Raw genomic sequence first — 19749 nt, 5'->3', positions numbered from 1 at the left:
ACAATTCTGAGCTGAGCAAATGCTCGCACGTACACGTACATTTCTCTGATCGTGCAAGGAGTGTGGTGTTAATTCTCACTGAAATGAGGTTTTGCTCCCTAAGAACTTCAGCTTTCGTCTCAGCAATGTTTAAAGCCACAAAAGGCGGCAGATGAAGGGTATGAAGGTGAGGGTGAGAATGTAATTTGCCGCAAGGACAGCTTGGCCAGGACTGACAGTCACAGCCAGGGAACACGCGCTGCCCTCAGGATGTTCCATCCTGCCTGTCCTTGACATTAGCAAGAAAACTCTGTCACAGCCAACACAGAGACACAAAAAACAGAGAAACGGAGACACTCAGCTACAAGAAATCCTTTAATGATCTCTAAAAGGTGTTTCTTTCTTAGCTTCACAACATTAACTCCGACTGGGAGATGTCAGCAACCTGCGGCAGGTTCAAATAGACCGAGTTCCAGAAGGTCACAAAGCGGGACCTCAGGTTCTGCTTCACAGAGTCCTTGTTCATCTTGTGGTTGATATCCAGGTAGTACTTGCTCTTGTCGGTGTAGGCTGGCCAGGAAACAGGCACGTCCGAATGGCCAATGTTGGGATCACTGGGGGAAACAGAAAACAAAGAGGCTCAGTTTTGAAGTTTTTGGCAGGAACACTGTCTGCTCAAGTCAGGCTTTAAGTGAGAGGAAAGGAGACAATCTGACAGTGAGAAAAGCCATAGGAATTCTATCTGCCAGGAATGAGTGCACAACCTGCAGTCTCTTCCCTCCATCCCCAGTGGTATCATCCCAGATTCACAAAGGGACTTAACCTCTGTACCAACATCAGGATTCAGGAATAAGAAATACAGACACGGAACACTCTGATTTTGTGAATGAACCTGAAAACTTCCTGGACAAAACCAGCAGCCTGAAGGGCTGCATCAAGCCCCAAATGTGGAATGGGAATCACTCACCCACTCCTGGCAAAGTTGGTCCAGTAAGCAATCATGGCCTTTGAGAGAGTCCTGTGCTTGGGCCGGTAGCCCAGAGGGGTGGCAAAGGGCTTCCCAAACACGTACTGCAGGTCATCCATGTGGTCTGCCCCAACCCAGCGGGGGTAGACGGGCATGCGGGACGGCTCAGAGAACACGTAGCTGTAGGTCTTGCCACTCCTGGGAAATCAAAGAGACTGGCTCAGCAAGGAGAAAGCAGAAAAAGGGCTGAAAATCCCAACCAACACACCAAACACCGTCAGGGTTCACAGATTCAGCCACAGATTCAGCCTTGGAAGATGCTCACATGCATCACCTCACATGGGGTGGTTTCAGGAGAAAACATCCTGAGGCCATTTTTAACTTCCATTTCCAATTCTCACCCTCACCCTGCCCCATGTGCAACACCCCCAGGGCTGAGCTGCTCACTTGGCATTCTGCAGGTGCAGGTCCAGTGCCACCTGTGTGGGAATCAGGAAGACGTAGTCAGTGGTCAGGTCCACCACTGTCTTCTTCACGACCTCCTGCTCGGGTTTGTCACCCCAGCTCTGTGTGTAGATGTTGTAGGTGGCGTTGGCTCCAGCCTCACCCCTGTCCACGGTGAGGCCTTTGATCAAATTGTACACCTGGTCACTGAAAAGACAAATGATATGAATTAATGACTGAGCAGCAGCTTCAGGCAGGGCAGGGCTCTTGCCTGGTCCTTTCTCTTGAAGGCTCTGGACTCCGCAACAAAAGACCTGGGCACCCAGGCTTGGAGTGACATCCTGTGTGGAAGGCTGTGCCCTGTCCACTCAAGTCTGACTCCTTGGGGCTTGGGCGCTACTCTGAAGAGCAGATGTCTCCTGCTGAGGGTTCTAAGGGCTCTGTCACTCACGCAGTGACCTTCACCAGCGGGCGGTTGATGGCGGGTACATCCACACCAGCAAAGATGTGCCCGTCCATGTTGTTGACCCCGGCCAGGTAATCGATGTCAGCAGCGTTGGCAAAGAGCTTCTCTGGCACGTCTGGGAGGAAATCGCCATCCACAACTGGGGAGAAGGCAAGGGTGTGCGCAAAGGGCACTGCAAGAGACAAGAGTGGGGTCTGTAAGGTGGCCTGTAAGGAGGAAACACAGATTTGTGTTCTGGCATATCTCATGAGTCAAAGAGCTCAGGAAAGAACAATGTGACGTGAATGACAGCTTGAGCAGTGACTTCAGCATGGGCACGAGGTCACCCAGATGCAGGGTAAACCTCATGACTATGGCTGAAGGAGAAGAGCAAGAGGTCTGCCAGCCACATACCACCTGCTATCATCCACAAATCCTCTCCTCCTTCAAATCCTTTCCGAAAAACCCAGCTAAAGATAGGAAAGAACTGAACTTCTCATCCCACCTGGCCATGCTGTCTGATTGTCAGGACAGCCAGCCCCAGAGTGTGCAGTTGCACAGCAGTGTTTTGGCCACTCTCTGTTCTGACCAAGGCTAAACGCTGTGGTTTGTGACCAGAAGCTCCAGGAGAATGTTCTTGGGAAAGGAATCCCCCCAGCACAAAAGCAGCAGCGTTCCTGCACTCCACCCAGCGACTCAAATAGAAATAGCAGGGGTAGGATCTTTTTTGTTTGTTTACAAGCTGTTTTCTGGGATTGCTCTTGCTGTTTTCATAGAACAGGAAGCCAAAACAGCTGCTCTGAGGCCAAGGCAGGACCGCTGGATAATCCAGCCACTGCTGCCATTGCATGGTGGGCAGTGTGCATCAGATGCAATGTGCATCTGCCCACAGAAAGGTGACTGCAAGACTCTCAATAATATCCCTTTTCTGAAGGGCACAAGCAACACCTCAACACTCCTGGCAGTTGCTCCAGAGTCCTGCCAAGAACTTGGGGAGCCCAGGGTGGCTGATGGACCACATCATGGGCTGGGGAACTTACTGGGCAGGTGAGTGAACTGCATGTGGTAGGACAGAGTCAAGTCCTTGGGATTAGAGTGGCGCAGGCAGTTGGCCAAGACGGTGGTGTTGTCTGTGGAGCAGCCCACCTTTTCTCCAAGCTGTGGCAGAAGAGAGAGAGAAACATCCTAGTGTTAGCTCCCAAATGCAGGGCTTATTGTTTCAGAGGCAGAGCTGGGGTTTTAATCTCAAAGCAGCAAAGTTCCACAGCGCTGTTGGGCACAGCTCCTGCCCAATTTCTTCCTAGCACTGCTCTCCTTTAGGGAAAAACTTTTTTGGTTTCTATAGTCCTTCGATCATGACTTGCATGTTACCTTTTTGGCCCAGACAAGCGGATCCCTCTGGATGGCCCAGTTGCACAGCCCAACACCACTCTGGCTGATGGCTCTCTTGAACAGGCCCTTGTTCTTTGGGGACAGCGTCTGGGGGGCAAAACAGAAACAAGAGGGGTTTGGGAACAAACTCCTGAGGAGACCATGGCCTGCCAAACCAGGTGGATGGCTTTGCAGGGTGTGCACCTGTCCCAGGAAAGCTGCAAGGTCTTGTGGTGTTCAACAGTGTCAGGAGTTAAAGCTAAAAAGTGAGATGTTGAGAGGAGGAGCAGAGGAGGGGGACATGGAAAGTAGAGGCTGTTTCTTCACAGGACACGTGGCTGCGCTGGTGGGATGGATGAAGCTGAAGAAGAGGAGCAGCTACAAAGTGCTGAGGCTGAGCATTGCTGGGCTGGCCAGGGCAGGACATTAATGAGGCAGCAGTGGGGAGGAAAGCAGATGAGTGCCAAGGGGTGCCTCTCTCCCACTGGCAGAGCAGGGGCTCTGATCAGAACCAACGAGGATAACTCACCTGCAGGGAGACACTGGCGGCACCGGCTGATTCCCCAAAGATGGTGATGTTGTCTGGGTCACCCCCAAAGGCCTTGATGTTCCTCTTCACCCAGGCAATGGCCATGTGCTGGTCCTTCAGCCCGTAGTTCCCTGAGGGACAGACATCCCCCGGCAGTGAGCAGGGGCACAGCCAAGCTGCCCAAGTGGGCACCGGGGGCAGGGTCCCAGCGAGGGATCGGCCCTGGTACCTGGCAGGTTTTCGTCGCCGGTGCTCAGGAAGCCCAGCGGCCCCACGCGGTAGTTGATGGTCACCACAATGACGTTGCCCCGCACGGCGATCTCCTCCCCATCGTACAGGTAGTTGTCCAGGAAATTGGCTCCCTGGCTGCCTCCGAGCAGGAAGGCACCGCCATAGATATAAACCATCACAGGCAGCTTGGTAGAGACTGGGAGGAGGGGAACAGGAGCAGAGTGAGCCCCACTGAGCTGGGAGGTGCTGCCCCTCCATCCCTCATCCCCTCCCTGAGCACTGCTCCACCTGCCCTGGGCAGGAGCTGACTTGATGCTCTGCAAGTACATCCTTGCTCTGCTCAAGAGGCTGACCCTCCCAACAGGGTGAAGGTGAGTTAGGACATTGTCTGACACAGTCCCCACCTTTCCCCCTGAAAATCACTGCTCAGCACCTGCCCACTATGGAACAGAACTGCTGAGACAGGCTGCAGCACAATCTGTGCACACAAGGCAGGTGGGAAAGCCCATCCCAGGTCCCTTCTAGCCTCATACCCTGTTTTCTCCCTTGAGGGACCCAGATGTTCAGGTAGAGACAGTCCTCACTCCCACGGACATCGGTCTGTGTCAGCTTCACCTGCATGCAGCGTTTTTTGAATTCCTTTGCCTTCAGTGTTCCTGAATGAAAAGAGGGATGACCAGTTAAGGGCATCAGCTCCATTTTCTGGTTGGAAGTTGTCTGCTCACCCATCCTTTCCTCTGTGAGTCCAGTGCAAGTGGCAGCAAAGCCTTCCCAGCCACTGTGCCTGGTATGAGGGAGTGACAAACTGGGAGACTTTCCCTTTTGAACCAGCTCTGGACAGCCAAGGCATAGGGAAGGCAGATGCAGGTGCCATGCCTGAGTTTTGTTACTTCCCAGGGTTACTTGAGTTTCTTGGGAACATTTAGACACAGACTCTCAGACCCTTCAAGAGACAAAGAGATTTTTTTTGGCCGTGCTTAGTTGATGAAAGCAGGCAAGAACATCTTTAGTTTGAGAAAAACCAACTAAAAGAAAGAGAAGCAAGAAGAAAGCCCCAAACCACAGGTATTCAAAAGTTGGACCTTACCATCCCAGCCAGGATGAGGTTGGGGGTCTTCCAGAGTCTTTGGAGGGGCAGCAAAGGGGATCCCTCTGAAGATGTCAACGTAGCCCCCAAAGAGTCCCAGTTTCTTGCTCTCTCCTTCCACAAATCCTCCCTCAGTGAGCACCACACCCAGCTACAGGAGGCACCATGGAGAAGAGAAAATCCATTGCTCTGCCCTTCATAACCCTGGCTTCCCACACTGCCACCCATTCCCATCCCACCCTCCCCATCCGCGCCCTTGGTGCCTTGTGGAACGCCCCCAGGTGCCACTGGAGCTGTGCCTGTGCAGGTGTCCTGCAGGTGCCCTTGGGAGCAGAGAGGCAGCAGCAATTCCCCCCCAGGCCCAAAGACAAATGGCAGGAGCAGAAAACCTCCAGCCTGAGGGTGCAAAGCCAGCTTTGGACTTACTGTGGCAGCCCAGGCTACCCCGAGGTAGGAGCACAGGGCCAAGGCCAGGATGTGCCAGCGAGCCATGGTGAGAGCAGCCCTGAGGGGAAAGTCCCAGCTGGAGGGCTGCCTTTATAAAGCCACCAGTGCAGGTGTGTGTGCCAATGCCATGGGCCAGGATTGGCTCTGGGCTGGAGCGGGGCAGCCTCCACAGCCTTGTCCTTCAGTAGCCTGAGGCCAGTCCCTGGCTAGAGGGCATGGCCCTGTGAGAGCCCTGCAGCTGCTGCTTGTTTGGGCTGGAGGCCAAACCAAAGGAAATTGCTCAGTCCAAGAAAATTCCAGAGAAATTAAACCCAATGGAGTCTTGAGAAGCCTCATCCAAGCACAGGGGGCTGAAATCATATTAAGCTGTGCAGTAGAACATAATATCAGCAACCTACGAGAAGCCTTGCATTTGTAACACACTGGGGAATGGAAAAGATTCAAAATGACAGCAAGTCTTAAAGCTGATTCCATCCAACAGCAGCCAGATTGCTCATCAAGTTCACACAGAGTCCAGAATTTCTGTCTCCATTTCATTGCCACATCTATCAGAAAGCTTGAAGTTTCCTTCCTCCTCATATCTCTGCAGGCTCATGGCAGTAGCTCTTTGTCATCTTCACCGCTTTTTGTGTTTGTCAGAGAGAGAGGGGAATGGATAGATACAAATAATAGCTTTGAAATTTGTCTCTTAACAGAAAACTCATCTGTCATGGTGCAATACCTTTCCACATTTAATCCCAGCGCTGGTAGAACATCTGTTGATAAGAGAAGCAAAGAAGGAAAGGATTCCCGTGCATTTTATGGTGAGAGTCCTCATAGGAGCATGCAAAAATTGGGTTTGTGTTCCAGATTTCTAAAAAGAGACTCAGCCAGGTGAGCAATGGGTTGGTTTAACTTTGGCTCAACCTTCCTTGATCACACACTGGTACCATAAAGGATCTCATGGCACCACTGAAGAAAGAAAATTTTAAAAATCCACTCAAAGCTACATGCACTTGCACACTGACAGAGGAGCTCTACCCTGGCTGGCAAGAAACCCTCCAGCACTCAAGAATGATCTGTATGAAATCTGTGTTGGAAAGGCTTCGTTTGTTCTCCTGGAGCTACTGCAGCTACTCACTGGGACAGGGGCAAAGCAAGAGGGAACTGCAGGCATCAACTCAGTCTGGAAATTTCTTTTCCTTTAAAAAGAACCAGTGAAGGCCAACAGTGAGAAAATGAAAGATGTTTCTTGTGGGAGATCTCCCAGACTGTTCTTCTGGCAAAGCCACTGGAGGCCAGGAGAGCACACACATGACATCAATTCTTGGAAGCCCTGTCCTTGGCTCCAGCCCTCTGGAAGCAGGCAGGAGGATGGCTCTAGTGCAGGGGCTCCCCAGGGATGGGCTCCCTATCCTCCAGCCTCTCTGCATGGAGAACCTCAACACACACACACTCACCAGGGTCCCATCCACTGTGACACCCCTGCTCTCCTCCCAGCATCCACAGCCCCGATGTCCCACACCAGCCCTGGTTTCTCCACACCAGCCAGGCCTGTGGGGCAGCTCCAGCACGGCTGGGCCCCCCTGCTCTCCCCACAGGGCACCAGGGCCTGGACAGACCAGACCCAGTGTGTGGATGGGGACATGTGCTGGACAAGGTTTGTGGAAATTTGTGCTCTTTATCCTGCCCTGCTTAGAGCTGCAGCTCCTCAGCCCACTCAAGCCCAGCCTCTGCCCCAAAACCAGTGGGGAATCACCACCCACATGGATTTATTCTGTCCCATCAGTTTTTGAGCAATGTCAGTGCATGATAAACAACAGGTCAGGACTGGTTTGCATTCACCTGTTGCAGCTGTAGCTCTCTATGATCTGGTTGGCAGTAGCAGGAACTTTGATGGTAACACAGGGAAATCCAGAGGACAGGTCAGGATTGGGGCTATCCTGCCTGGGCTCACAGGGGCAATGAGGAAAAACAACCCCAGGGCCAATAGCTGGCTGAGCAGGGAGAGACTGGACCCCAGCTGCCATCAGCTTCCCTGGGACATCGGGGTGTCACAGCCAGGGGAACACACACTGCCCACACAATGGATGTGCCATCCTGCCTGATCTTAATACTGGCAAGAAAATCCTGTCATGGCAAACAAAATGAGAACCAGAGTCACTCAGTTACAAGCTTTTAATGAACTATCTTTAAAGGGTTCAGAACATTAACTCTGACTGGGAGATGTCAGCAACCTGCGGCAGCTTCAGATAGACCGAGTTCCAGAAGGTCACAAAGCGGGACCTCAGGTTCTGCTTCACAGAGTCCTTGTTCATCTTGTGGTTGATATCCAGGTAGTGCTTGCCATCGTTGGTGTAGGCTGGCCAGGAAACAGGCACATCTGAATGCCCTTTGTTGGGATCACTGGGGGAAAAAGGAGACACAGAAGCTCAGTTTTATGAGGGCAGCTTGGTTATGCAGTTAAATGTGGGACCATGCAGAGTGTTTGACACTGGCACAAGCACTAGGAATTGTGCCTGCCAGGAGTGAGTTGATAGCCTGCAGCCTTCTCCCTCCATCCCCACTGGCATAATCCCAGCTTCACACAGGGATTTATGTCCTGCCTGAACACAAGGATTGAGGAGTAAACCTCATTGAGTGGAAGCAGAGATCATAAGTAATGAAAATGCCTCTGTCTTCCCCACATGTGCTATGGAGGAGGAGAACGCAGACCAAACACCAGTCCTGTGAGACACAGAGCCCTGCTCACAACACAAATAAAGAGAACTTCTGGGAATGATCCTGAAAAGTTACTGGGCAAAACCAGTAGCCTGAAATGCTGCATCAAACCACAGATCACTCACCCAGTTCTAGCAAAATTGGTCCAGTAAGCAATCATGGCCTTTGAGAGAGTCCTGTGCTTGGGCCAGTAGCCCAGAGGGGTGGCAAAGGGCTTCCCAAACACGTACTGCAGGTCATCAGCATGGTCTGCCCCAACCCAGCGGGGGTAGACGGGCATGCGGGATGGCTCAGAGAACACATAGCTGTAGGTCTTGCCACTCCTGGGAAATCAAAGAGAGGGGCTGAGCAAGGAGAAAGCAGAAAAAGGGCTGCAAATCCCAACCAACACACCAAACACCGTCAGGGCCACAGATTCAGCCTTGGAAGATGCTCACATGCATCACCTCACATGGGGTGGTTTCAGGAGAAAACATCCTGAGGCCATTTTTAACTTCCATTTCCAATTCTCACCCTCACCCTGCCCCACGTGCAACACCCCCAGGGCTGAGCTGCTCACTTGGCATTCTGCAGGTGCAGGTCCAGTGCCACCTGTGTGGGAATCAGGAAGATGTAGTCAGTGGTCAGGTCCACCACTGTCTTCTTCACGACCTCCTGCTCGGGTTTGTCACCCCAGCTCTGTGTGTAGATGTTGTAGGTGGCGTTGGCTCCAGCCTCACCCCTGTCCACGGTGAGGCCTTTGATCAAATTGTACACCTGGTCACTGAAAAGACAAATGATATGAATTAATGACTGAGCAGCAGCTTCAGGCAGGGCAGGGCTCTTGCCTGGTCCTTTCTCTTGAAGGCTCTGGACTCCGCAACAAAAGACCTGGGCACCCAGGCTTGGAGTGACATCCTGTGTGGAAGGCTGTGCCCTGTCCACTCAAGTCTGACTCCTTGGGGCTTGGGCGCTACTCTGAAGAGCAGATGTCTCCTGCTGAGGGTTCTAAGGGCTCTGTCACTCACGCAGTGACCTTCACCAGCGGGCGGTTGATGGCGGGTACATCCACACCAGCAAAGATGTGCCCGTCCATGTTGTTGACCCCGGCCAGGTAATCGATGTCAGCAGCGTTGGCAAAGAGCTTCTCTGGCACGTCTGGGAGGAAATCGCCATCCACAACTGGGGAGAAGGCAAGGGTGTGCACCAGGGGCACTGCGAGAGACAAGAGTGGGGTCTGTAAGGAGGTGAGGAAACACAAATGTGTGCTCTGGCATATCCCAAGAAAAGGTTGAGGTGGGCAGTGTGCATCAGATGCAATGTGCATCTGCCCACAGAAAGGTGACTGCAAGAGCTCTCATTAATTTCCCTTTTCTGAAGGGCACAAGCAACACCTCAACACTCCTGGCAGTTGCTCCAGAGTCCTGCAGGTGGTTTGGAGAGCCCAGGGTTGATGGACTGGAGCACAGGGCAGGGCACTTACTGGTTAGGTGGGTGAGCTGCAGGTGGTAGGCCAGGGTCAAGGCTTTGGGGTCAGAAATACGGAGGCAGTTGGCCAAGACGGTGGTGTTGTCTGTGGAGCAGCCCACCTTTTCTCCAAGCTGTGGCAGAAGAGAGAGAAACATCCTAGCATTACTTCCAAAGCCAGGAGTACTTTTTATGCAGTCAGATATGTGGGTTCGTTTAAATCTCATTTTAATCTCAAAGCAGCGAAGTTCCACAGCACTGCTGGGCACAGCTCTTGGCCAATCACTTCCTAGCCAGGCTTTCCTCTAGGGAATTGGTTTGTTGCTTTTTATAGTTTTCAAAGCACAACTTGCACGTTACCTTTTTGGCCCAGACGAGCGGATCCCTCTGGATGGCCCAGCTGCAGACCCCGACACCGCTCTGGCTGATGGCTCTCTTGAACAGGCCTTTGTTCTTTGGGGACAGCGTCTGGGGGGCAAAACGGAAACAAGAGGGGTTTGGGAACAAACTCCTGAGGAGACCATGGCCTACCAGACCCCACACATCTTGTGCACTCAGCCTGGGGAAACTGCCAGGTCTTGTGGTGTTGAACAGTCTCAGGAGTTAAACATGAAGTGAGAAGAGAAGAGAAGAGAAGAGAAGAGAAGAGAAGAGAAGAGAAGAGAAGAGAAGAGAAGAGAAGAGAAGAGAAGAGAAGAGAAGAGAAGAGAAGAGAAGAGAAGAGAAGAGAAGAGAAGAGAAGAGAAGAGAAGAGAAGAGGAACACGGAAAGTAAAGGCTGTTTCCCCACACCTCCCAAAAGCAAGGACACGTGGCTGCGCTGGTGGGATGGATGAAGCTGAAGAAGAGGAGCAGCTACAAAGCGCTGAGGCTGAGCATTGCTGGGCTGGCCAGGGCAGGACATTAATGAGGCAGCAGTGGGGAGGAAAGCAGATGAGTGCCAAGGGGTGCCTCTCTCCCACTGGCAGGGCAGGGGCTCTGATCAGAACCAACGAGGATAACTCACCTGCAGGGAGACACTGGCGGCACCGGCTGATTCCCCAAAGATGGTGATGTTGTCTGGGTCACCCCCAAAGGCCTTGATGTTCCTCTTCACCCAGGCAATGGCCATGTGCTGGTCCTTCAGCCCGTAGTTCCCTGAGGGACAGACATCCCCCGGCAGTGAGCAGGGGCACAGCCAAGCTGCCCAAGTGGGCACCGGGGGCAGGGTCCCAGCGAGGGATCGGCCCTGGTACCTGGCAGGTTTTCGTCGCCGGTGCTCAGGAAGCCCAGCGGCCCCACGCGGTAGTTGATGGTCACCACAATGACGTTGCCCCGCACGGCGATCTCCTCCCCATCGTACAGGTAGTTGTCCAGGAAATTGGCTCCCTGGCTGCCTCCGAGCAGGAAGGCACCGCCATAGATATAAACCATCACAGGCAGCTTGGTAGAGACTGGGAGGAGGGGAACAGGAGCAGAGTGAGCCCCACTGAGCTGGGAAGTGCTGCCCCTCCATCCCTCATCCCCTCCCTGAGCACTGCTCCACCTGCCCTGGGCAGGAGCTGACTTGATGCTCTGCAAGTACATCCTTGCTCTGCTCAAGAGGCTGACCCTCCCAACAGGGTGAAGGTGAGTTAGGACATTGTCTGACACAGTCCCCACCTTTCCCCCTGAAAATCACTGCTCAGCACCTGCCCACTATGGAACAGAACTGCTGAGACAGGCTGCAGCACAATCTGTGCACACAAGGCAGGTGGGAAAGCCCATCCCAAGTCCCTTCTAGCCTCATACCCTGTCTTCTCCCTTGAGGGACCCAGATGTTCAGGTAGAGACAGTCCTCACTCCCACGGACATCGGTCTGTGTCAGCTTCACCTGCATGCAGCGTTTTTTGAATTCTTTTGCTTCCAGTGTTCCTAAGAGTGGAAAAGGAAGACAGCAAGTCCTAATTAAGGGCATCAGCTCCATTTTCTGGTTGAAAGTTGTCTGCTCAACCATGCTTTCCTCTTTGAGTCGAGTGCAAATGGCAGCAAAGCCTCCCCAGCCATCGTGACCAGTCTGAGTAATATGTTGTACCATTTTCCATATGTGCCAGATTGAGGAGAGAGAAGTGAAAATAAAACCCCAAACCAAAGGCATTCAGAAGTTGGACCTTACCATCCCAGCCAGGATGAGGTTGGGGGTCTTCCAGAGTCTTTGGAGGGGCAGCAAAGGGGATCCCTCTGAAGATGTCAACGTAGCCCCCAAAGAGTCCCAGTTTCTTGCTCTCTCCTTCCACAAATCCTCCCTCAGTGTGCACCACACCCAGCTACAGGAGGCACCATGGAGAAGAGAAAATCCATTGCTCTGCCCTTCATAACCCTGGCTTCCCACACTGCCACCCATTCCCATCCCACCCTCCCCATCCGTGCCCTTGGTGCCTTGTGGAACGCCCCCAGGTGCCACTGGAGCTGTGCCTGTGCAGGTGTCCTGCAGGTGCCCTCGGGAGCAGAGAGGCAGCAGCAATTCCCCCCCAGGCCCAAAGACAAATGGCAGGAGCAGAAAACCTCCGGCCTGAGGGTGCAAAGCCAGCTTTGTACTTACTGTGGCAGCCCAGGCTACCCCGAGGGAGGAGCACAGGGCCAAGGCCAGGATGTGCCAGCGAGCCATGGTGAGAGCAGCCCTGAGGGGAAAGTCCCAGCTGGAGGGCTGCCTTTATAAAGCCACCAGTGCAGGTGTGTGTGCCAATGCCATGGGCCAGGATTGGCTCTGGGCTGGAGCGGGGCAGCCTCCACAGCCTTGTCCTTCAGTAGCCTGAGGCCAGTCCCTGGCTGAGGGGCATGGCCCTGTGAGAGCCCTGCAGCTGCTGCTTGTTTGGGCTGGAGGCAGCCCAATCTCCTCAGGTATATTTTTGATTTTCTACATGGCCACTTACCTGATCAGACTATACTTCCCACACTCAGAGAGATTTGGCAATGCAACTTCTCTGTTATTTTTCCTCTCTGGTGTAATACCAGCTCGTTTAGATGCTTGCCTCTCTCTTGGGAGCTTTTTGAGCTTCCTCATTAGCCAGTTATTATGAAAATGTAGGCACCCATTTACCCATAGCAATGGTGGACAGTTTTTTCCAGGTCTGGACGGCAGAATCCAGTGGTTTGTTTGAGATTTCTTCATGACAAAGATGGCATTGTGTGGGTGACAGGTCCTGCTGAGGGAAATCAGGCTCTCACCCCAAAACAGGGAATTGTTATATCCCTCTCTAAGACACAGGGAAGGGACCAGGTTTGCACTCTGCCTGTAGCTCACAGAGACATGGGGCTGTCACTAGAACATGTGAAAATGAAGTTTGTGCTCCAGATTCCAGAAGAGAAGGGACTCAGCTGAGTGACCCTATAGCTTTGGCCCAACATCTGCATCAAGGGGCAATGCAAGAGGAGAAAGCCATTGAGGTTTTTTTCTTAAAAGAGTGCAGCTGAAGGTCAACAGTGAGAAAATGAAAGATGTTTCTTGTGGGAGATCTCCCAGATTGTCGTTCTGGCAAAGCAAATCAGGGTCAGGTGTGCCCAGGAACACAGGACATCGATTTCTGGCAGAAAACCAGGTTTGCTGCATCCCAGGATGTGTGGGGTGTGCTGGGAGGGGGAGTGCCCTTCACCACATCCCCTCACCTCAAGTGGACTTTTGCTGGAGCGGCGCTGCCAGGCAGTTTTCCCCTGTGCCTCCTCTGTTGTTCCCTAAAGGGATAAAGCAGAACAAGGCAGCAGCCTCAGCAGCTGGAGGTCTCCAGCCATCTCCCCCCTGTTCCTGAGCTCTCCCTTTCCCAAGGGGATCCAGCATGTGGGACATCTCTGGCACAGCTGAGCCCTGTGTCCCCCACCTCTGTGGATGGTGGCACGTCTGTGTGTCTGTGTGTCTGTGTGTCTGTGTTACAGCTGCTGCTCTTCCTCCTGTCCATCCCAGCAAGGTGGGAACTGTGGGAACTGTGTGTGTTCCTTCTGTGAGAGCTCTGGCATGGAGTAGAAACAGTTCAACCCCCAAATACCCAGGAGCCAGCCTCCACCCACAAAACCATACGCCTGGCTTAGAAGTTGTGATTAATAATAAAAGAACTGTTTTCAGCCTGTAGGGTGCAGCAGAAGCGCATTTTAATGGAAACAAAGAACACCAGCTTGGAAGGGATCTCAAGGATCACCTGATCCAACCTCCCTTGGCAAAGCCCCGTCTAGTTAACACAGCCCAGCTGATCTGAGAAGTGTCCAGTGTTGGGGAATCCACCACTTCCCTGGGGAGGTTATTCCAGTGACTGATTGCTCTCACTATGAAAATTTGTCCTCTAGTACTCAATTGTATCTCCCCAGGAGTCACTTGTACCCATTACCCCTCATTTTTAACATGTGACACCTCCTAAAAGGAGTCTCCATCTCCTCTGTAGCCACACTTTAAACATTTGAACTTGGTGGTAAGGTGTCCCCTTTTCAGGTGGGCTGACACTGCAGTTCTAGAGCTCACCTGAGTATTGTCAGAGCCGAGGGGGGACTCGCAGAGCTGTGAGAGCAGGTGGCAGCACAGCACGGGGAAATGCTTTAAAAGGAGCCACCCCTGGCACTCTTTGCATGACTTACACACCAACAATATCCCGGGGTGAGCTCGAGGGGAGAGCCTCTGGGCTGTGCCATGGTTTCATCTTTTGTATTTCCTGGGAAGAGCAGCAGTGCAAGTATGTACCCCAAATGCCTCTGGGAACAGTTTATCCATCCCATATGTGTCCACAGTTCCTGAGCTCCCCTTCCTTCTGTGCTTGCTTTTTGTGTTACATTAATTCCATGCTGTATCTGTCTCAGAGCTTGGAGGACTCACTGGCCTGAGAGATTCCCCAGATGTGGCATGAGCTCTCCATAAATTCCAAACATTTATTTTCCCTAAGATTTCGTGGCATTCTTGGAAGTCTGGGCTTTGAGTAGAGTGGAATGCCTTTAGAGGAAATATTACATCTCCTAGCTGAGGTCTGGCTGGAGTTTCTTTTTTACTTTTTTTATTCTTAATTCTATAGAGCTGTTACACTGATCCTGTGTTTCACCTCAAGCAGGAAACCATACATTCATGGATATAAAAATGATATATAAATATGATGCAGTGGTCAAAGCTGTCAGGATTTAAAACATTACTTCCAACTGCCCTCTGCTAATGACTTGCATCCTTTTTTCCAGGAACAGTGATATTCAAAGTGCCTGGCAAGGTACTTCCCGATTATTGGAAGTCTTGGTGACAGAGAGAGAAACTCCTCCTGAAAATAGCTTTCTTAGGGGAACTCTGTTTCAGTGTAAACCAGAATGGACTGTTCAGTTCTCATCTATACCAGCACAAATCCCTATCAGCCCTGTGCAATGCCCAGATAGTAGAGGGTAGAATATGCTTCATTTCCTTCCACATTGTGTTCCCTTACTCTTAGCAAGGTTCCACAGCATTAAGTATCCAAACTACAACATTTTTTTCATGTCATTACTGCTTCCCTTCAATAAAAACCTTGTCTTTATTGGGCATTTTCATCCTTGGCTCCTGTAACTTCACCAACTTTTATCTTCCTCCTTCGAGCCACAGCTTTTCCCCGCTCATCTTTGTAATCTGACATTGTGATTTGTTCACTTGTGTGCTTGTTTTTCTCCTCAAAGAAGATTTGCTGAATCATTGGGGAGGAGGCAAGAGCTGTAGAAGCAGCTGGTGGCCAGTGATAAAACCAGGGCCACATCCAGCCTTGAGGGTTTGCAAGTGACAGCCCTTCAGTTGAAGGCCTGAGTCACATTCCCTTCTGAGCTAAGATTGCTGGGCACTTGGGGATTGAGAAGGGAGGATGAGGAGATGGCACTCCCAAAGCAGAAATTATTGTTCCTGCTAAAGTTTGTGTTGTATCTTCTGCAAAATTAATAATGATGCTGTGAGAAAACTTGCAGGCTGGGGGCTAAATGAATGTTGTGCCCTTTTCAAATCCTTAGGCACATTCAAATGCAAAGTATTATCAATCCTGCTGAATTCTCCACCACCACAGCTGTGGCACTGTGCAGCAGGCACAGGGACATGGCTCTCTGACTTTCCAGCTGTTTCCCTGTGTTCCAGGTAACAGAGAAACCTCAGCTGTCTCATGCACACCCAGTCTGAAACCCAAGGTCTTCTGCCCTGCCAGCTCTGCCTTTAAGACACTAGAAAATGAGTTTTGTGCAGGTCTCAAAAGTATCATTCAGAAATAAAGTCTTACCAATAGTACATCACACTTTTCCTAAGAAAAGAGTTTTAACTTGGGATGTTCTACTCAGTTTTAATACTTCAAGGAGGTAAGATAAAATTGGTTAACAAACAAGACTGCAAGTCCAGCTCAGCTCCATTTCCTACTTAAATTTGGGCAAATATTTTAAGGTGGAAAATGCAGGTTGGCAGATTCCAATGCAGAACTTTGATGCTTTATGGGTTTTTGTGGGTTTTCATGATGCCACTCCAGTTCATTGCTGTGCATGTGCAGGAATTCTATCTTGCTCTTATCTGCAGATCTTGAAGCTGCTACAGGCTGGATCTAAATAAGGAGCTGAGGCAGGGATGTCTGACTGACACATGCACCACCATGTCCACACTCTCAGGATGGGGCCCTCAGGAACAGGAATGCTCTGTCATCTCCAACTTCCCCTTCCTCAACTGAGACAAGAGATAACTTCTACTTTATAAAGAGAAAAAACCAGTGAACTTGACCACTGCTAAAAATCCCACCAAAGCTCCTAATATAGATGAGCCTGGGATGTAAGATAAACACCCATGGCTTTAAAATTATTCAAGAGGAAGGCAGAATCAATGGAGATGGGTTTTTAAACCCCTTGCTCTTCATGAGGAAGCCTTGAACATCAGAGTTGTGTTGGCTGGTGCTGAATGTGGCTGTTGGAGCTTGCTGAGCAGCCCTTGATGCACAGAGGAATTAAATGGCTCAGAGGTTGTTCATGACCTGGAGAAATGCAGATTATGGGCTGGAGCAGAATCAGCTGTGAGAAACTCAGCCTGAGAGTGGTGCAGAAACCACAGGGCTGTGACTCAGCTGGTGCAACTTCAGATGCCTACAGATACTGGGCTCCCTCTCTTCAGGGAGAGAAGTAGGTGCATACAAGGCAGGACTTCAGCCCTGGTTTAGATATGTGCTTTAAGAGAGAGAAATCATTTCCTAGGTATGTTTCTTATCAAAAAAGGGAGCCTTTGAGTCAGCAGGTCACAGCAGAGATGTCCTGACCTACTGCTGAAGGTTTCCTGCCTCATTTCCCATGGAGAGCAGGGGACAGCACTGCAGCCAAGGATGAGCACATCCTGCCAGCACAGGGGCAGCCCTTGCATCTCAGCAAAAACCCCAGATGCAGGCAGGACCCAAGACACCAGCCTGAACCAGAGGTGGTGGGATGCAAGATGAGGGCTGTCCATATGGTCTGGATGAGCAGTGACCTGATAACAGCAAAGCTAAAGAAATGTGTTAAAGCTGCAGGTGTGACACTGGTTCATCCTGCACGACCCAGCTCCATCAGGGAAACCAAGCAGAGGATGTGCCCTGCAGGGATCTCTCATTCTCCTCCTTGTCAGAGCTGAGGTGTTTGCACAGGGGGCTTGCACAGGTCCAGGGGAGCTCATCCAAACACAGGAGGGTGTCCCTTCAGCTGGATTTATTTGGTTATTGCTGCCCTAGGAGAAGATGTGAAGGGGTATTTGCTGACTCTTGCTTTTTCAGTCAAATGGGAACAGTCAGGATTTTCCCCCTTCTATTCACTCAGGGATTTTTACTACTTTTCAGAGACAGAGCAATTATCTGGACACCAAACCTTAGTGACTGCTGGAACTGTGAAGTGGAAGATCCCCCTCCCAAACCTCAGGGGAAGCAGCACAGGGAGAAGCTGCTCTGGGCACTGAACAGGAGCAGCTCACTCAGTGAGCATCAGAATTGTTTGTTGTAAATCTGACTCTCACACTCAGCAATGCCCTAAGAAAACCTTTCCCATGCACTCCCTCAGGTCCCAAATTTCACATTTGCAGCTCCCAGGCTGCACTCAGCCAGGTTATTTGCATGGATGGGGGGCTGCCTGGTGCCTGGGTGCCAAAGGGCTGACAGGCCTTTCCTGCCAATCTGTCTGTTGTTCAGATGAAGTGGTTGGAAAGTGCTCACTCTCCAGTTCCCTCTTTGGCTCAGGCACTCTGATAAGGCCTGGGCTGTACTATCTTGCCCTGGGAGCTGTTCCTCCTCCCTAACAGGCTCCTTTCCCCGGCTGGCAGTTAGCAGCCGGCAGTGCTTGATAAACTTATCAGACCAAAGCTGAGCTCAGTGCATGCTCAGCTCCTCCCCAGCCCCAGATTTCCCCATTCCTGAGGACTCTCTGCTCTCTGCCTGCCTTGCTGGCTGGTGCAGTGAACACAGATCCCCCTTGGGCCCACAGGTCAAAATCAGCCCAAGGACCAGATTGAGGAGTGCTCAGATTGAAGCAGCACGTTCAGAGTGAGGGCACTGAGTGGGATGTTCACAGCTCATATCCAGCTCTGTCTCTCTCCCTGCAATATTATTCACAAGTCAAAATGCTCCTGTCTGGTTTATCCTCCCTGTGTTGCTGTTCACCCTGTTCCTCTGCTGGTTGTGAGTTTAGTGGGTTCAGTGCTGGGTCTCTGTGCCTGCTGCAGGATTGCTGAGCCAGCTCTGGAGCGAGGGTGCTCTGCTGGATTCAGTTCCTATCTCTGGTTATTGCTGCCACAGTTGGGCGTTCCAGCCCCATCAAGGCTCCATTGTGTGAGGTGCTGGATGTGGCAGATAAGGAGGAGCAGCCTCATTCCTGACTATCTTACCGTTGAAATAAACAAGTGAAATGAAGGGGAGAGGAGGAATGATTATCCTCCTCTCACAGATGGGGTGAAGATCATCTGAGAGCTTCACAGTGTGCTGAACAACTTCAGAAATCCAGCACTCAAGCCTTGCCCAAGGTCGTGCAGGAAATGTGTGGCAGATCTTAAGTCTCAGTTTAAAGATGTAAGATGAGTGTGTGTCCATGGTGACTGTTAGTTTTAAGATGGTGGGCCAGGAATTCTGCAGAGATCTGTGTTCTCTTACCTCTCATCCAGCATAGAGATTCACTATCCCTGAATAATTCCTGTGTGGCTGTTCTGGGTTGCCTCCTCTGAGTGGATGTGCTATTCCAGGTGAAAAGCAGAGGGAAATCTCTGCTTTGTGAGCAGATTAAATGTTTAAAAAATGGTTAGTGATGTACTTTTTTAAAATTATTCCGTAGCAACGCTACAGGATGAGCTCCATATCCAGTCTCATGTTAGGCCCTTAATTGCAGGCAGGAATGTTTTCCCTGTGCAAGGAAATGTGTATGCAGCTATTTCTGTCCCCACACCTTCAAGTTTCCTTTTGTGTGCTGTGCTGATGGGCTGGATTTAAACTGCTGCTGTGTCTCCATCACCTGAGACTGGGGAGCAACGTGCTGCGAGGACAAGGGACTCTGCTCTTATCTTTTATTTTTTCACTTAAAACCCCTTCTTGTGGTGTCTAAGGTGGGAAGGAAGCAGATGCAGCAAATAACTTTAACCAGTAGAACCTGCATCCAACTGGAGTCTAATTCTTCCCTGTCCTTCCCCTCAGTTCTGTTTAGGGCTTCCTTAACAATTGCCAACACAAGAAGGCTTCAGGATCTTGCCTCCTCCCGGATTGCACTCTGTGAGGTTATTACAATCTGAAGATAAATTCCAGCCTAATGGGAACACCCTCTGCTTCCTGCAGGTGTCCCCTGGCTCTGTCCTCACTGGGGAGACAGATTCATCATGTCCAAACTGAAATCCACCCTTAATCACAGCTCTTCTGGGCTGCTGCTCTCAGTGCCTCAAGGCTGTCTGGAAGACACAGAGGCACCTCTCTCCTCCTGACAATGCCCGGGGTTAGTGCTTTGCATGTCCCTCATTTGCTAAACAAAACAGCCAGAGACCAGGATTTATTTTTCCCTAGCAATAAAGGGAAGAAGTTGTGAAGGGGACTGAGGAAGTACAGGATACAGAGCCAGCTCAGAGGCAAAAACAATCAGCTCTTTCTTCAGCCACAGAGATTAGTTGAGATTTTGCTTTTTGCTATCTGTTTCCTTGACTGACTGACC

The 19749-nt window shown here is 51.2% G+C and overlaps 2 protein-coding genes across 2 annotated transcripts; both read right to left on the bottom strand.

Annotated features, from left to right (window-relative positions):
• Nucleotides 1-341: 341 nt before the first annotated feature.
• On the bottom strand, nt 342-5560 carry LOC134428084 (bile salt-activated lipase-like). The gene is made up of 11 exons (XM_063174462.1): nt 5480-5560; nt 5054-5204; nt 4500-4622; nt 3965-4162; nt 3736-3866; nt 3207-3314; nt 2876-2993; nt 1842-2028; nt 1394-1597; nt 947-1144; nt 342-593 (listed from the first exon to the last, which is right to left on the bottom strand). The coding sequence occupies exons 1-11, from the start codon at nt 5543-5545 to the stop codon at nt 389-391; spliced, it is 1689 nt and encodes a 562-aa protein (XP_063030532.1). The 5' UTR covers nt 5546-5560; the 3' UTR covers nt 342-388.
• A 2085-nt stretch (nt 5561-7645) lies between these two features.
• On the bottom strand, nt 7646-12279 carry LOC134428085 (bile salt-activated lipase-like). Its single transcript, XM_063174463.1, has 11 exons — nt 12206-12279; nt 11780-11930; nt 11416-11538; nt 10881-11078; nt 10652-10782; nt 10007-10114; nt 9663-9780; nt 9208-9394; nt 8760-8963; nt 8326-8523; nt 7646-7885 (listed from the first exon to the last, which is right to left on the bottom strand). Exons 1-11 carry the CDS (start codon nt 12269-12271, stop codon nt 7681-7683), a joined length of 1689 nt encoding a protein of 562 aa, XP_063030533.1. The 5' UTR covers nt 12272-12279; the 3' UTR covers nt 7646-7680.
• Nucleotides 12280-19749: the final 7470 nt, after the last annotated feature.

Source organism: Melospiza melodia, chromosome 22, assembly GCF_035770615.1.
Source record: "Melospiza melodia melodia isolate bMelMel2 chromosome 22, bMelMel2.pri, whole genome shotgun sequence".
Classification (NCBI taxonomy): Eukaryota; Metazoa; Chordata; class Aves; order Passeriformes; family Passerellidae; genus Melospiza; species Melospiza melodia.
The sequence above is the reverse complement of the archived record's forward strand: the minus strand, read 5'-3'. Positions and strand labels throughout refer to the sequence as shown.